We start from the raw sequence: 18,628 nt of genomic DNA, 5'->3' as shown, positions 1-18,628 counted from the left end.
CGATGCGACAGGCGAGAAAGAGAGAAATGTTATGTGCAATTTCACCGAGAGTCGGTCGCGCGATTCGCAACAGACTATATTTGGGCGGTCCATGTTCCTCGGTTATCTCTACACCGTAGAAAGAGAGAGAGAGAGAGAGAGAGAGAGAGAGAGAGAGAGAGAGAGAGAGAGAGAGAGAGAGAGAGAGAGAGAGAGAAAGACAAATGTACCTCGATGCGAGATAAAGCGCAGTTCGATAGTGTCGCAGCGTACTCGTTTTATTGCAGCGACAATTCCGAGGCAAAGCGGCCGACACTGATTCTGTTGGTTCGGTAATCTCGACGTTACCGAAGATATCTTCGAGTACACATAAAATTGATGGAATCTTGAGATAATGATTCCCTCCGAGTACGACGTAAAGAGAGCGCATCAGTGTGCACAACTCGGAGATATTGAAAATAGGAATTAGAATTTTAGAATTACTAGTTTACTCAATGAACATTATAGATAAATATCAAATTGTTTTGCAAGATACACTTGTGTCTCATATCATCTTATTCGTATCTATTATGCGTTAAATTTGATGTTCATTCATTTTATACGCGACATTCGTATAAAAATGATTGAGATAAGTGGGAGACTATCTTGCAATCGTACAGCTCAACTCTTGAAAAACAAGTCGGTTGAAAGTGGCTTGAAACTCGGATTCGACGATGACACCTATCTCTGTAAGCTTGTCCATTTTTCGCTCGCGAAACATTAGAAGGCACAATATTGATATGCTATCTGTTTTCTTCATTTTTAAATAGCCACGAACATTGCGGAACGCACGTACTCTGCGTAACAGTAGGTAATGGACATTACGTAAGACGTAAAACGCGCGTGCACCGGTGCGTATGTAAAAAGCCTCGAGGTGAGGGTGATGTCATACTTTAAATCCTGAAAAGGAAACATCTCTGCAACGGGGCAAAAAAAAGCGAGTATAACGCGACGATTGTGGAGAGGGATTGCGGCGGTTCGGTTGGCGTTTCGTCCTGCGTCCTTGACATCGATACCCGGTGCACTCGGTGCGGCTATCGTTCCGTAAGAAGAAATATTGTTAAGCTTAATTACACGGGGACGATTCACGGGTGACAACAAAGTGCGGTGCGGTGCGGTGCGACAACAAAGGACACTTCGCGCTTTAAGACTCTATTCATCTACATTTTATGTCTTTGCGTGAGGTGCGGATGTATAAACGACGCATTTTATTCGTGTCGCTCGCTGAACTACCAGAATAAACCAAATGTAAACAGATTTCTTTTTAATATATATATATTATAAGAGGGAAAAAATATATTCAGCATTTTACGTACATTTTATGCATTTTGCATTCATATCATAAAAAGGCTCAGAATAATGTGAAAAATATCACGTTGAAATAAATACAAAATAAAGAACGCGAAATAGTAAAGATGTACAACTATTCTAGCGATAAATATTTCGCTATATCGGAAAATATCGCAAAACTAAAAAGAAACGGAAGAAGTTTAACAATAAGCTACGTTACTGGTTCTTTCGGTTTGTTTCATAGAACCGAGACACAGAAGAAACAAGTTTCGAGCTAACAATTATCAGAAATAACTTGCAAAGAAAACGTGTTTTATTTCGTCGTTCTCTTGGCGGTCTACCAAAATCGCGAATCAGGATGAAAGGCGTTTCGCCGAGGATTAAGGACAATCTGCGACTCCGTGCTTGGCGCTCGGGACATTATTCATTAGGAAATCACCGGCCGAGAAAGCGAAGCTTTTTTTTCGGCGCGGTGCATGTACCCCATTCTTTTTTTCGGGCGGTACACAATGGGGATTGTCATGGGCAGCGCGAACAGCTAAAAAGAGGCCCGCTGCTTTTAACGCACTCTCGAGTCACTAATCCTCGTTTTTCTTCCTTCTTGCCCGCCTTACGCCCCGAAGGTGAAAACGACGCGTGCTACTTGCGACAGATTCAATATCGTCCGCGACGGCAACAAGTGGTGCCGTACATCGAACGGCATAATCACACGTTCACGGTCGAGTCTCGTCTGAAATTTTTCAAGCGTCGAAATTAAACGTGACACGCGCTTACTTCCGCTGGCTACATTTCGTTCGGGTTTACTGAACGTCCGACTCGCCGCCGAGCGCATAATGCGAACTGAACGAGGCATTGTGCGCCGAATGAATGACGGTCACTCTCTCTCGAATCGAGTGGAAAGAAGTGCACGCGAGTTTCCTAATTGAATCGCACAAGAGCACCTCCTTAAATATAAAACGTCCCAACTTAAGGCGTTCGACATTGCATGCAGATGCAATTTTTGCCTGAATGCAATTTTAATTGGCACGAACGAGAGAAACTTGGAAAAAGGTTGCTCATTGAATCTTGAACGTAGAATTAACGGGAGTTTACGTCCAAACATAGATCGTCGCGGAGATTAAGATAAAAATGCAGAAAGAAGTATTGATAAAGACACGGAGGAAAAACAAGAGGTGACTCGGACGACAATAAAAAACCGCGCTAAAAATAGCAATGAACGCTCGATTGTACGTACATACATATACGAATGCAACTTCGTCCGTGTATATGTGTGTATGTGTAGTAAAACATGCGGGTTCATGCATAATGTAACAGTCTCCAAATTTTGGCCAAAACTCGTTTCGATTATTTATTTAATATGTTGCAAGACGATTTTTGTGCATATGCAACTGCCAACGCAATGGAGAGTGAGACGTAAGACGATCTATCAGGTAAACTTTGGCTGAATAAATTTTTTAAAGTTTGCGCTTGTATCAATTACAAACGTGGAGTCGCGAAGTAATTCGATAAGTGAGTGAAACACGAGCGAAATTTCCGAGTTAAGCTATAGAATGCGGAGCTGAAAAAGAAAGTGGTTATTAAAAAAGGAGAAGCGTACATTGAGAAAAAAATGTTAATTAAATCAAATTTTACAACTTGATTAAATTTCTTCAGTTCAAGTACTTATGCACTTAACTTAAATACCTAAAATACTTGAACTTCAAATTAACAATTTATATATTTGACTGAAATACATAAATAGTTGATTTAAATAAATTTAATCAAGTTGAAAAATTTAGTCAAATTAACGACTTTTTTCTCAGTGTATAATTTCATTAATAATTAGAGAGAAATATGTAAAATATATACATCATTCAGTGTTTTATAAAATATTAATTTGTTGCACTCTCGTAAGCGGCTTTATCGCCAGATATAAAAATATAACGTTATGATGAGTCATTCGTCAGTGTTACCGCCCAAACGACAAGAATGATTTCTTACTCCTACTCGTGTTGGAGTAGATTCTGCCATACGATACAGCTTTCAACATTTCAGCTAATGATACCTCGTAAACAAAACATCGTTTGTGAAACTGTATCTTGTCAAAGATACTTATCAAGATATCGCGAACAAAGCATGATTAAGCTTTGCTGAGAAAATTTAGGAGCATTTTAATTGATCCAAGATAAATGTAAATTTTGTTTTATTATAGGCATATATTCGAGAAACACGCGTAGCAAAATATCGTTCTTGTATTGAGAAATTATAAAATTTCTTCTCTTAATTATTTTTACAAAGAAAATTTTCACGATATACCATAATATTCAAATCGTCATTTACTTGAAACAAGTAATCTTTATTTTAAAAAAACTTCTGTGTACACACAAGAAAATACTGTAAATTATTTGAATTTACTTGTTATTTTGATTTTTCTTCAACACACTTTTATTTTATTTTATATTCTTCGAAAGAGAGAGAGAGCGAGTTTCTTAAATTTTGTGATGAGTATATTTTAAATCAATTACAGAAAAATATTTTTTGTTAAAACTAATTTACCCTTATAGATTAAATGGAAAAGTAAATAAAGTAATCACTTTTCTTAGCGGCAGTATTGATATTTTCCTGCGTGCAGACGATGAAAGTGACGTGAGAAAATTTTGACGTAACCGGGAAGGGCGTTGAACGCGAGTTTAAATCACTGAGACTATACCTGATGGTTAAAATCCTGCAGTGAAGTCTCGGACCCGTCTCGTTACTCCATTAAACTGTCACTCGGGCTGCTGTGCATTTCTCTCGAAGGGGTCAAAAACTCGCATCGACCATACACTCAGCCATTACCGGAGAGCATTTAGCGACTTGATGGCTCCGACTAAACGACATCCCCGCGTCGATCTTTGCGACACGTTGGCAAAAGACATGTTACGTACATGGCGTGAAAGTTTTTTCCCTTATTCGCGAGTGAACCGAGCTCCGACGTGGCTCTTCGACGAGCGAAAGATGTAGAGCGAGAACTTTTGAGTGAATTTTGATGCCGATGTTGTATCGAATAAAATTAATTCTTTCCCAAAGTTTTAATCTCCTTAAGGATTTAATCTTTGATATTGAAAATTGCATGTTATGCAAATTAATTAGAAATTCACCGAACACGTTGCGCGTTTCCAACTGAATTACGTCTACTCTTGTAACCTTTGTCTCCGAAAATCCGGCAAACCAAGTAAGTAAACAAATGACGGCACATTCAATTCGGCGAGAGGACCGAGAAACGTAGGAGTGTAAAACTCAATCGGCGTCATAAACCCGATTGCTCTCGATCCCTTGATGCAGATTGAGCAATTTAAAGGTCATATCGGCGAACCGGCCCAACAACGTATGTCCTTTGCCAAAAGAGGATCTCGAAATATCTCCTCTTGTCACAGAGGTGCAACGTTCTTTCTTAGATTCGCGGTCGTAAAAAAAAATAAGGAAAAAAATCAACACGAACAAACGATGAGAGAAAGTCTAACGATAACATCTCGGTGATTACCTTCGTGACAGAAATACATTGAATTTGAAAGCGCCGATCTCTCCCGTGTAAAAGTATCTAAATTTATAACGGCACGAGGTCATCTCGATTACCCGAGTGTTAAAGGTTGCATGCGAAGCACGAGTATGGGGAATGAGAACCTCTGCACGCACGCACATAAAATAATGAGTTTGTCACTCGACGTACCCTGCGACCGGCACCTCGCGATCGTACGAAATTAGAATTGAGTAAGATCTAACATAATATAACAGTTATAAGGTATATATGAAGAGGGGAATAAAAGATAAACGGCCATAAAAAGGAGATATGAGGAACAAATAGAAGTTCAATTCACAGAAACCCATCCAACACAGTCTCTACAATACGAAATAATATCTTTACGTTCATAACTTTTCTTATCTCTTTTTTTTTAATTAATTAATTAAGTGTGTCAATGTTGTGCTATTTCATTTTCTCTTCAATTTTTGTGTGGCTGTCTCATTACATACGCGTCACATTTTATTCACCGAGTCAATAGCGCATTATGCACCGGACAAATGCGATCAAAATTGATATCCATACATGGAGGACAGATTAAAAGGAGGCTTACTACATTAATGTATAACCTTTTTCACCTCCTATTTCTCATTCCATAAATAAAAAATTTCAGTTGAAAGATTTATAGCAAATTAATCTTAAAGTTATCTTAAAGTAATCATAATATTCTGATGTTAATATTACTCTGGACGAAAATTCACCCATGTATTTAACTTTTTTTTTAGATTTTCTCTACTTTATAAATTGTAAGATATTAATAATTTAATCAACATATTTTAATGTAAAAAAGTTGTATCAAATCTTATTTGAAAAACTAAAAATTGTAATACTAAAGACCATACTATTGACTCAACACCTGAAGTGAAAATTCATTTGGAATACCACTATGATTAATTCGATTAATACCACTATGGTTAATTTGCATTGCTCTCGGATAATTACAAATAAATCGACACGTTACACCGCCTCGTTGTTCTCGGGGAATTGTTTACATCGTGCGGCATTATAATTTACGACGTTCATTAGCATTTAGCCTTAAACGTGACGACGCGACATTGATCTTCGCATGTACAGGGCAAGTTCAGATGATTGAATCCACCAAATAAACAGCTGTGTGTCTCCTGCTAATATTCGTGTATTAGCTTAGCTTACGATCATGCGCTTAAAATCCATTTAAACACCATTGTGCTTTATCTTACTTAATATGCAAGTGTTGAGGAAATGGAAGGTTAGTTTGTTCGAAAATCATATTTGCTTTTCACTATTTTTCGTAACAAATAAATGTACAAAAGTGAAAATTTGAGAGTATTTATACAACATAGAAAGAGAGAGAGAGAGAGAGAGAGAGAGAGAGAGAGAGAGAAATATTTTTAATTGATAATTAATTATATCGATATCAAGGATTGAGATATCACTGCAAAACTGTGACCTCGAAAAAAAAAAGAAAAACACTTTAGTTATATATTCATGTATTATTAGCAAAAAGTATATTTTCTTACGTTACGATCTCCTCCACTTTCGCACATACACATTAATTCAATTCGCACACAAAAAATTGTCAGAGACTTTCGACACTGTGACCCTCCATACCGAGAGAAAAAAGTGAATACAATTACCATAATTTAATTATAATTCATAGTCATTTTCGATGCCAACTACAATTACTAAAGGCTATTACCGCGGAGTAATAACTATAAACTTAGAACTCTTAAACCATAATTATTTTCCCATGCAATTACAGTCACAAATACTATCAAACACTTTTTTGTCCCATGCAGTCCTTTTAAGCGAATATATCTCTACAATGACCAATTACTGCAGTTTGTACGAAACAACTTGTGCTTTTGCCTCCAAGGAGAAGATCCCGGAAATACATAGGTTCCGTAAAACCGCAAAGACGTATTTACTTTGGTCCCTCGAGTCGGAAGAGACAAACAAAAGAAAAATCAAATCGAATCGCCGGATCATTTATTCACGCCGAGTAATCTCGTTAGTTACGACAAACTTTCATCGGCACTGACTAATTGGCTGCTCGTGTACGACGAATCATCACGGCGTCGCTTATTCATATCCGTTTTTCGCGACGCGGAGGTGAGAACAGGGGCGGTCGCGTTCTCACGTGCGAGCGCGAAAAAGCGGCGGCGGCGGCGGCGGAGCGCGCGCCGGAGGAGGCGGCGCGACGACGACGGCGACGGCGACCGTGATCAATCGTCTCCTTTCTCCATTTATGGACCGCGCGCGTCATGTGCTCGGAACGGCTAGGAAAAGGCCGCCAGAATCCAACGCGATCGACTTCGATCAAGTGTCAACCCAATCTGTAAACGCCACGTGACTTCCAAGCTACGTTACGTACTTATTGTTAGTTCTTTGAGCCTCGACTGGTGCAATCAACGTTTTCCACTCGCCACTTGTGCAATCTCGTTCGAACAAGCAAAAAAAAACTCCGGTTGTCGCAAGGTTAAAGGCGAGTTATTAATTGGAGTTAACTCCTATTCCTACCTTCGTCTTTTTGTTAATCGCTTAGTAATGTTTTTTTTACAGTGACAATTACGAAAACAGGAAGGAAAAAAAGGGAGAGGCATGGCCTAAACCCAATCCTTTGCGAAAAATAACGAATTGTGGAAGTCAGTTACTGCCGCAATTTTCAGAGCCTTCCTCAATAACACCGGCGACGATAAATTGGATTTTTACAAATACGTATATATATATATAGCTACATCACTCCTTATCCTATTATCAATAAACATACGTTTATCGATATTCCGGAAAGGCGGTTCGCGCGTCGCTTCGCGGAGGGAGAAAAATTCTGATTTCTCCGTTTTAATTTTAGCGTTTTAATAAAGCGGAGGACAAGTACGGGCGAGATAAACGTATCTATAAATAACGTGAAAGTCATTCGGAAAGTGGCCGGAAAAAGGCCGCCGCGAGCGAAGGTTAGGTGCGACCCGACGTCGCCGTCGTCGTCGTCGGGACAGCTCGACCTTACCTTGGGATTGCCGTTGCCGAGCCACGGTATGACGTTGTCGATGAACATGCCGATGTCCTGGCACTCGATGCTCTTGCTCGAGTCGCCGAGGTAATTGAGCAACGCGCTGCCGACGTTGAGCTTCTTCTTGATATCCGTCGTCGATAGGAGCGGCATAAAACCGTCCATATCACGCGGATTTACCGCCGCCATGGTTGGGCGAAATGCTAGACGTCGCACGCCGCCGTCACCGTCGCCGTCGCCGTCACGGTCGCCGCCGCCGTCGTCGTCGTGGCTGCGCACGTCGTTCGTTCTCTCGTCGTCGTCGCCGCTGCCTTCTCCTCCTCCTCCGCCTCCGGAAGACGACTCACGTTGATCGGATCCTCCGATCGCACAAACGGGACAAGGACGATACGCGGAAAAGTGGTTTACTCGCGCACGTCAACAACACACATTACCTCGCCGCGGGAATGGAGAGTCTCGCGTCCTTCGTCATGCCAACGGGGACGAGCTCGGGAGAAAACAACGCGGGGATTACCGCGGGGAGTTTGCCGGTACCGATACCGTTCGCGGTGATTTAATCACCGTCACTGCGGCAGCGATAGTCGTCGTCGCCGTCGTCGTCGTCGTCGTTGCCGCCGCCACCGTAACGTCCGTACGCGCGGCGCTGCACGACGTGCCGCCGAGCGAGTGTACCTGCTTTATTCTCGAATCGCACTACACAACGAGCGCGATCGGCAGCGTCCGTCGTTGTCGTAATTGTCACACTCCGTACTACACCGCAACTACGCGAACACGAACGCGGCGAAACGAGGGATCATCGGCACGGTATACGTAACGCCATTTTCGTTTCTCCAACATGGCGCGCGGCGCGTTCGTCGCGCGAGCGCCACCGCGGGGTCGTCGCGCTAACTATCACCACCCTCCGTTTCAACGGACGTTTTTGCGTCCGATAACAGAGGACGGAATTCATAAACCGATCTTAAGTTCAAGAATTGTCTTAAGTCTAGCTTGAAGCAGATTTGAGACTTACTTAACCAATGAAATAACATCATTGACGTCTCAAGATCGTGCTTAAGATGGGTCTTGAATAAGATTTGGCTATGAATACCGGCCAGAGAGGAACCTGAGAACGGTCATCGCGTCGTTTTCATCCAACAGCGCCTCTATGTGCACAAAATGTGCACATTGAACTATGTAGTCAAATATCTATCAATCCCGTAGATAATGTGCATGACTTTTTGGATCTTTTCTATGCTATGTCCACGTTTATTTAATTGTTTCATGCTATACCCGTAAATTTTACAATTATATGCATTCATATTTTAAATCTGTTTTATGCAAATGTGCATAATCGTGTTCTATAAATGTGCAATACCACATATACATGATATAAATTCAATTAATTGATTAATTGATAAAAATTCACTCACCGATTGCTGTCGCTGCTCCTGCTACATTCCTTTTCCGGTTTTGATTCTGAAAATATGATAAATATTATTCCTAAACTCAAACACAAAAACAGGTAAAGAAATGTATCACTTGAAAAAATAATATTATTTAATACCGAGTCGCTCGATCTATGGATGCCGCTTTCTGCTGACATCAGCCTGCTATTCTCGAATCGCACATTAATAACGATCGCCCGATACTTTATTCAGCACTCCCGATATTACGGATAATACACGAGTAAAACATAAACTGCGCGCGAGAATTTCACTTGGCGCGACCGTTACATTTGGAAAAATACGTTAAAAATACGGCACGTCAAGACACTGAACAGAAGTAAATCAATTCGCTCTCAAAGTTTTGTATCTCTGTATGATTGCGCGACGACTAGTAAAGTTTTAATTATTATTGGCACGATCGACATTCTACGACTAGTCTAGCACTTCACTTAATTCGCGATACCGAACGTATCCCCTTCGAGCAAACACTTTGATCGAATGCGCACACGAACACTTTACACGAAACTTTACACGAAGGCAAACGACCTCTCGTGTGAGTACGATCTCACATGGCTCGCGGGTCGTCTGTTAGCGCGACGGCATTCTTAACACAACACCGTACCTGCGCACAATGAATTCTGAACACGAGACTGCGCGAGACACGCACGGAATCAACGGAACGTCCGTCCGATGCGTCCGACCGGCACTGGAGCGCGGAGCAACATGGCGGCGGCAGCGGCGTACGTGACTCAGCGATAGTCGGCGCAGGCGCGGCGGTCAACCGCCTAGCAGCGCCGAGTCTGCCTGCCAGCAGTTATGTACGCCACTCCAGCGCCGGTCGGACGTTCTGTTGACTCCGTGCGTGCTCGCGTATTTGTGCGTAGGTACGGTGTTGAGTGGTTTTGAGAATGCCGTCGCGCTAACAGACGAGCCGTTCTTTTCACGTATTTTTTTCAAATGTAACGGTCGCGCCAAGTGAAATTCTCGCGCGCGGTTTACGTTTTACTCGTGTAAGATATATTATCCGTAATATCGGGAGTGCTGAATAAAGTATCGGGCGATCGTTATTAATGTGTGGTTCGAGAATAGCAGGATGATGTCAGCAGAAAGCGGCATCCATGGATCGAGCGACTCGGTATTAAATATATTATTTTTTCAAGTGATACATTTCTTTACCTGCTTTTGTGTTTGAGTTTAGGAGTAATATTTATCATATTTTCAGAATCAAAACCGGAAAAGGAATGTAGCAGGAGCAGCGACAGCAATCGGTGAGTGAATTTTTACCAATTAGTCAATTAATTGAATTTATATCATGTATATGTGGTATTGCACATTTATAGAACACGATTATGCACATTTGCATAAAACAGATTTAAAACATGAGTGCATATAATTGTAAAATTTATGGGTATAGCATGAAACAGAACCAAATAAACGTGGACATAGCGTAGAAGAGACCCAAAAAGTCATGCACATTACCTACGAAATTCATAGATATTTGACTACATAGTTCAAAGTGCACATTTTGTGCACATGGAGGCGCTGATGGATGAAAACACCTAACGACGCGACGACCGCTCTCAGGTTCCTCTCTGCCGATAACAACAGATGTTTTGAATTGCGCGACCGTTGCGTGTTTAAATCTTCAAATCGCTGTTCCCGGCGTGACCTTAAACGATCTCGCGACTCGGAATCGGCGAGTATCATAATATTAATCGCGAAGTCCGTTTCTCCAAGATTCTCGACGACGACGATCCTCCAGCCTTGGCAGCCACGCTACCCGGACGACGATTTAAATTCGAACAACGAAGTGAGTCGAGAAATGTAAGGTTAATGAAAGTGACGATTTGTCACTCGCGATGAACTTTCATTGCAATCTATTACTAATTAATATTATATTTAACAATAATCGAAATCCAATAACCTAATTTTTTTTCCATACCCTACTTCAGTGTTTGTTCTCATAAATTTGTCAATTTTCTCGTGGCTTTTTGCGATTATTCAGCATTTGATACAGTTTATTGCGATATTTATTTGTTAATCTTTTATCTTTTTATTCATACTTGTATAATTTATATTTCACATAATTTACACGTATTTTATGAATTTGCATGTGTGCATTCAATTAATTTAATTTATTATTAAACATTAATGAAAAAGTAATATATTGCAATTACAGTTTTAATTTTTTTCTCTCGAGAATAATAAAGCCGCGTAAAGTTGTGTGCATTTAGAAGCCAGTGACGAGGGGGAGAGAAGAGGAGGACAATTTAACTCGAATTCGGACTCGATGGGTGATTCATACGCGCACCTTTTCGTACGCTTTTCGTAATGAAGTTTTAATGGAGGATAATTATATATATATATATATATATCGTATATACATAGTTACATTCACATATACAGTATTAGTTATATACAATTTTGTTATCGCCGTGGGCTGTAATGCGCCGGAAACGAAAAACACGGGAGGCGAAAAATATACCTGTCGCGTGCACGCCGACGCCGTTGATTATATGGAATTTCGATGGATGATTTCCACCCTCGACAATCGCGCCGCCCACAAAATTTCTGCAGTGTCTATATCGCAGGAAACTGCACGTGTTACGAGATCCAAGAATACGAGCAAAAGGTTCATTTCACGAAAATAATTCGTTACGATCGGATGACGGAGACAAACGGGACAATATGGCGCGCCTTCATTTTTTTATGGCATATTTTCGAGCGAATAATCAAACGAGCGGATTGCGTGATTCGTCACGTTTTGTACGTGTAAGCAAAGGGAGTTTTCAATTCGCACATTTCTTTCGCTGCATTTGCACAAATGCGATTGACCATGCGATCGATAAATTAAAAACTCGCCTATACTCTGTTCTGTAGCTCAAAGAATCACGGACCTTTGAGTAGATTATGCTACAGAAAAGTAACGAAAATGACGTCTGCGTGTGACTGCGTAAACACGTTTTCAGAGTGCGATATTTGAAAACTGGGACGTTTGTTTATTAATTAAACTGTGTTGCACACACGCATGCGACATTTACCGTCGTCCATATAAAAATTGACGAACACTGTATGAAAAGCGTCGATTAATACCGCAAAATCACGCTCAAAATAAATAGGATCTGTGTATATGTATATAACTTAATTTATATATAAATAATTTATAATATATATTAATAATTTATATTGTATGTATATGTATATATTACTCTCTATAAATAGCATATTGCATGCATCCTTTGCACTAATGTCTTCGTTCGACGATTGGATAATCCAAAACTGAACCGTTTAAAAAATTGCTAAGAGCTATATCACAATAAAAATGATGGAACTACATTTAAATCTCACTCGTCTCGAGTGCCTAAATCTGTTCGAACACGCGCCCTCGATTATTATCACGATCGAGTATCATTCAGCTATCCAGACTGTTTCGCTCAATTTCATAATTTTTATAATATACGTAATCGTCTTCCTCATTTATCTCAAGGAACAGCCGTAAGATACTCACTCGACAGGCACGCGTTCGTCTCTGTCGCGTCGCGCAAAAATATTGAAAAATATCCTGCTAAACTTAATTGTGGTGAATATTATCTTCTTATTTATATCACGAAGCTTCTTGTATGGAACAGCATGACTGTCGAAGCGACGCGTGAGTCGTCGATCTGTGCCCAAAACGTGCTGTCCCCGATCGAACGTTACGATTCTCACGTAACGAATTAACGAAGTAATAAAGTAACTCAAAACTAGTACTTTCTGAGATCTTGCGATGTTGACAGTACGTTTCGCACACAGACTTGTACACTTTAGAATTGCATTATTACGCTACGCTTATATATATACAGTTTCGTTCCGCGTTTTAGAGATACTCTGATCATCGCAGTCATAATTGGCATCTTGTAACTTTCTAAAAGTTTTTTTCGGTTGTACGCTTCGCGAGTAACTTAATGGGTCGATCGATCGACCATATTTTCACAAAAAGGAGAAATAGACAGAAAAAGAGACAGAGAAAAGAGAGAAATAGAGAGGAGAGAGAGATAACGAAGTGGTTATCGTAATCTTCGAATATAATGCTACAAACGCAGCCTTGTTTCATTCATCTAATTTGTCTAGATTGTTTGATATTTCGCTTTAGTAGCACAATTATTCTAATATATTTGTCAAACGCTCTGAGAGACTTTAATGTGACAGCAGTCGCATGTAAAGGCAAGCAAAAAATAGTCGATGCGACTCGGAATAAATTTGTGTGTACAAGTACTAGACTAAACTACCACAATGTCCCCTAGAAAAGTAACTACATATTGCTTTCTTAGCGAATGTTTTTATAATTTTTTACCAAATTCTAAATGTTAGAAAGATTTTATAGAATAAGAGTTCGAAAACGACGTGATTCCTCCACGCTGAGATATTGTGTGTAAGCGTATCCACAAAAGATGACGTTAGGCTTCGTAGTGTTCGAGGATGCATAACGAGAGATACATTTAACGCAATTTCTGAATTGACTGAAAGCATCAACTGATATTATACCCCTAATAAGCACATAAATATTACTTTCTAATATACCGAGTAAAATACCCATGAATATCTTTGCGCAACCAATCTAACAATCGTTCAGAAATACAAGCTTTGTTGCCCTATATCACATATTAGAAAAATCTATGAATTACGACTCGTAATAGACAGAAACATAATGTGGTAATGTTAGCTTAATGGAAAAAAATGTACCTTAATTATATTACTATATTATAACGATCTTGAACACTTTCTGTTGTCAAATCTTTGCCGTCTTGTCGTGAAAATTCCCCTGCGATAAGGCTATTGCTGCAGCTGTTGCAACAGTGGACATACTTCGACTAAGGGAGTTCCCAGAATCTCTTGGCATACTTGGTTCATATCTGGTTCCATCATGAGTGAAGAGATCTGATCCTCCGTTAGCATCTCCACGCTAGAAGAGAGAAAAATTAAGACATGTGTTTTTGAATTGATGAGATATATCAGCTGAAAATTACCTCGCTAAACTTTCGCTGTCCGACGTCTCCTCATCAGCATTGAGATAGCTCATTGTTTTCTCTAACGGACTTGGGACCTTTTTTCCTTTAATTTCCGACTTTTCAGACTTTTCAGACTTGTCCTTGTCTCTCTCCGCTGTCTTTGGTTCACTAGAACGTCGTTCCGTTAAGCTAGATATGTTTAGCATCATCATGCCATGGTTGAGTAATTCCTTAACACGTTCTCCAGTACCGCCGCTCCACAACATATCGAGAGATTGTCTTCTACTTGAATTCGCTGAAATGGCAATATTGTTCGTGTGTAAACGTGCATTTTAAAACATGTAAAATCTTTCAGACATTCAGCCACTTACTTGAACTACCACCGCTAGCTTCACCACCGGCTGAACTTCTGGTTATCCAATTGGCTATGCTACTATCGAGCTTGCTTCTGTTTTTTACTGATGGACTTCTCGTAACCTCGGCCTTCTTCTCTTCGGTCAAAGTAACCTCGTGCACTTTCGACATTGTAGGTAATGATTTTTGCGTTACTAATCTTTTTCGATTGGTTTGTTCTTTCGGCGATTCGACGGGGGCACTAATTGCTTGAGCGAGTTCCGGGCTCAGATCCATCGGTAACGGTTTGTAAGGGATTTGATCTTCCTCATCGGAATATACGTCATTGTTATAATAAATTTCGTCCGGTGAATTGTTTAGACTAATTTCCGTCCACTCCTCCCCATTTTGAGAATTCGTCGAATTATTCTTGCGGCTGCTTATGGGCGTCTTTATCTTCACTCTTTTCTCGACCGGTGATATAATGCCTGACAAATCTGTCAGGCCTGATGCAGAAGAACTCGTGTGATTTAAAGGTACGATATGTTTCGAGTCGGTTGCTGCAATGCTCCGTGGACGGTCCCGTTTTATATATTTACGAGGTTCAGTGGACGAAAGGCTTAGATTATTTAGGCCTAGGTACTCCGACGATGAATCCCTCTCAATCTGAAAACAAAACACGGTTTATTAATTGATGAAAACTGTAAAAGGTACAATTTGCAAGGAATGTATACTTACTCTTGTAGGCATAGGACATGGCACGCTCGGACTTATCTTGTCGGGAAGGCGCAAGTATTCGTCGCTAGTATAATCCGTGCTGTCCGGGGATCCAGTGACGCTGGAATCCGTCGGAGTCGCCGTGTTGATTTGCGCGGTGGAATGATCGGTCACGTCTCGTGCGCTCTTGTCGTATTCGTCCATACCGTCGTATCTTCTTGTCTATTAGCGAAAGTATAGTAAAAATTCTGCATATATTTCAAACCATGTCATTAAAAAATTTATATTTCTACCCTGTGAATCTCGTCGCTGATCTTTTCTAGATTTCGTAACGCCTCCGCGTACGAGGCTTTTGCTTCACCAACTGATCTCTCCAGTACGCTGACCTTCATCTTCTGTTCCTCCAACATTTGATTAAAATGCGCCTTCATCTCATAGTAAGGCCTACATGATGATGTAATTTTTATTTTAAGTTTTGGAGCCACGTAAAAATTGTATATTTTTACAATCGCTATGTAAATATAGATATTACTTATGCATACAATTTATTGCATGGCAATTTAATTCGAGAAGCCACTTAACGAATTTTGTGTGCAGTGTATTTATTGTGAGAAGCTCAATCAAAAAGAAACTAGCAGATTATACATTCAAATATTTTCAAAAATATGTAATCTTCATGCACAATCGGGATGATGATTAAAATAAATAGAGAGCTAATTTGGTATCACACACACAAAATAAATGTAGCTCGTGTATCTAAAAAAATAAAATAAAAAAGAATATCTATCCTACTTACAACATGAGCAAGTTGTGCCTGTAGGCGATACTGTTTATCAGAAGCAAGCTGCGGCGTGCACCCATACTGCCAACATGAACATATAATCAAAACACATAAATACCATAAAAAGTCTATAGAAAAACAACAAACATAATAATCATTCGAAAGTAATTCGATGATTATTCGAATAGAGAGATAAAATACAGCAATAGGAAGAAACAATAAGAGGGTTGTTCATATATAAACAATTATTGTGTCTCAATACATTAACTTGGTTGTATACAAGGTTTTAGCTCTCTTTAAAGTGGTTTACAACAATATAAAAAAATAACTATATGCAGTAACTCTTCATGCATTATAACAAAAACCATTGGAAGGATAGTTATACTCGACCTCCATTAACGGGAGGAAGGATGGCGTTCTTACGTACCTTGATTTGGCAATAGTGCGCTTCAATTCGCGCTGCAACCTCTGAACTTCGTGTTCCGCTTTGTGATACAACGCCGTCGTGTGTCTGTGCTCCGCTTCAGAGAGAGCTCTCTCGTGCTCCGACTCATTAACTCGCGACGTAGCATGATTCAACATTTCCTACAATATATGCCATCACTTGCGTAATAATACTTTGTATATGCAATCTTCTTTAAGCTATCGATATCGATGAGGCTTACCTGCCAAGCGTGATCAAAACATCTTCCCTCTGTCCGTAGTCCTTCCTCGGCTAGGTAAACCATTTCTTTAGCCGCCGCGTGTTGACTGTTGGCTCTCTCAAATCTAATTGCAGCCTTCTGCGTTTCTTGTAATGCCTAAAAATAAAAAGATGTTTACGAATTTCTTTATGAATCCAACTACAGGAGTGCAACAGTTATCTAGATGAGATACAAAGATTATTCTAGATTTTTACTTCTTTTGCTTTAAACCTAGCGTCATAGTATGGTCTGGATTTTTCGATGCAAGCTCCAAGTTTCTTAGCCAAAGCATCAATCTTGATTGTTGATTCGCACAATAATTCTCTAAAGGTTGCTCTTGCTTCCTAAAAATAATAAAATTTTCTTGTGAGACAGAAAAATTAGAATATACATACGATAAGAGAGGGCGTTATAAATTCTTATAAGCTACAGTCACAAGTTAAAAATTATTTCTTTAGTTAACCCATTGCGGACTGCTGTTGAGATCGTCGTCTCAAGTCATTATCCATTTACAAGTATCTTGCACAGCAATCATCTCAATAAAATCTAATCGCAACCAGTTTCAAAACTTGCCAGCAATTTTGTCCCTCAAGCATCTCATATATATATATCTCGCAATGCAAAATCAAAAAAACAGGCAAAGAACTATTACAAATGCAAGGTCATGCCTTAGATGAAAGCAGTACTTACATCTAAGTCAACTTCTAGCTTATTAATGTCATCCGTAGCTGTGTTCAATCTTTCAAGTTCAATCTGAAACAATATCATGTATTTTATACCACAATATTTTATTTATATACAAGCTTGTGTGTTATTTTTTAAAATAATGTCCATTACTTTACATTATACATACAAAGATATTTTAAACAGACAAATTTCTTAATAGCAATTTATACATATGTTTATCCCATGCTATTACTAATATTTACATATAAATTAAAGAAGCCTTATGCATCGTGATCTAATTTCTTGCGTTGAGGCGGAGTTATCAGGCAACGAGGGTAATTTAGCACACGCTATTATAGTAATAGGCCATCCCGGTCGGGCGGAGGAGAGAAGAAGAGCGGAAGGGGGGGATTAAGAATCGGGGACGTTTTATGACTCGTGCGTGTGTGCGTGCGTGGACGAGCGAGCGGGTGGGCGGAAGGAGAAGGGAAAGTAGGAGACACTTGACGAAGGAAAATAGGACTGGCGTTGCACGCTGAAACTCGCGGTGAAAAGGCCATTGAGGCGCGTCGCACGATGCGATTCTTTCTGAATGATTTAATCGCGCAGCGGGACGGCCTTTTCTCTCTCAAGGGGTATGTTGTCGACACGAAAGTGTCAGTATCGCGAGTCGCGAAGGCAACCCCCTCCCGGCGGTTCCGGGCGACACACACATGCTAGTGGCGGCGGCGACAATGACGACGACACTCACCTGCACTCGCGGGTCCACCGCGTCGTCGACGTGATCGGAATCATCGGCACTCCCCTTCTGCACACGTCCGCTCATAATTAAATCTAGAGGGTGGATTTTATTTACGGCTCTCCCATGCCACCTGCGTGTATCGTCTGCTAGACGTCAGGTGGCCATGTTGGACGTCAAAGCGCGTATATCACCGCGGCGAGCAGGGCCGTCGTCACGCAGCGTGCTCGAGACGGGGAAGGCATGCGCCTTTTTCCTTCTCTTCCTCTTCCTCACGGACCCTGGAAATGTCGCCCGCGGTCGTGTGGTAACCGAATCGAACTCTGTGTAAATCCGCCATGTTGGATCCAAAAATTATGTCGCTGAATTATTACAGAGAATTTTTAATAACATTTTAATACAATATCCATTATCTGATATGAATTGTTTTATGCTATTTGAGAAAATATGATATTTTAATCA

The 18,628-nt window shown here is 40.3% G+C and overlaps 2 protein-coding genes across 8 annotated transcripts in view; both read right to left on the bottom strand.

Moving 5' to 3' along the window:
- Positions 1–8,862, bottom strand: part of LOC105830350 (CLIP-associating protein 1-A) — a gene marked incomplete at its 3' end in the record, with an annotated part of 30,498 nt that extends 21,636 nt beyond the window's left edge. For 3 of the 5 annotated variants that reach the window (XM_036288029.1, XM_036288033.1, XM_036288030.1), the window contains 1 exon segment: positions 7,833–8,862. In XM_036288029.1, the coding sequence (XP_036143922.1) occupies positions 7,833–8,024 (192 nt within the window). 5 annotated transcript variants of the gene reach the window in all.
- A 2,741-nt stretch (positions 8,863–11,603) lies between these two features.
- LOC105828462 (guanine nucleotide exchange factor rei-2) lies at positions 11,604–18,611 on the bottom strand. 3 transcript variants are annotated; one of them, XM_012666792.3, is made up of 11 exons: positions 18,179–18,253; positions 17,452–17,514; positions 16,977–17,105; positions 16,744–16,878; positions 16,506–16,663; positions 16,094–16,159; positions 15,591–15,741; positions 15,319–15,519; positions 14,619–15,246; positions 14,266–14,542; positions 11,604–14,201 (listed from the first exon to the last, which is right to left on the bottom strand). In XM_012666792.3, exons 1-11 carry the CDS (start codon positions 18,251–18,253, stop codon positions 14,072–14,074), a joined length of 2,013 nt encoding a protein of 670 aa, XP_012522246.1. In that variant the 3' UTR covers positions 11,604–14,071. The 3 variants fall into 3 exon arrangements, with proteins under 3 accessions (XP_012522246.1, XP_028046363.1, XP_012522247.1); XM_028190562.2 differs by lacking the exon at positions 18,179–18,253 and adding an exon at positions 17,691–18,164; XM_012666793.3 differs by lacking the exon at positions 16,094–16,159 and having other exon boundaries at positions 11,610–14,201; positions 18,179–18,611.
- Positions 18,612–18,628: the final 17 nt, after the last annotated feature.

This window comes from Monomorium pharaonis, chromosome 6, assembly GCF_013373865.1.
Source record: "Monomorium pharaonis isolate MP-MQ-018 chromosome 6, ASM1337386v2, whole genome shotgun sequence".
Taxonomy (NCBI): Eukaryota; Metazoa; Arthropoda; class Insecta; order Hymenoptera; family Formicidae; genus Monomorium; species Monomorium pharaonis.
This window is presented reverse-complemented; position numbering and strand designations above follow the sequence as displayed.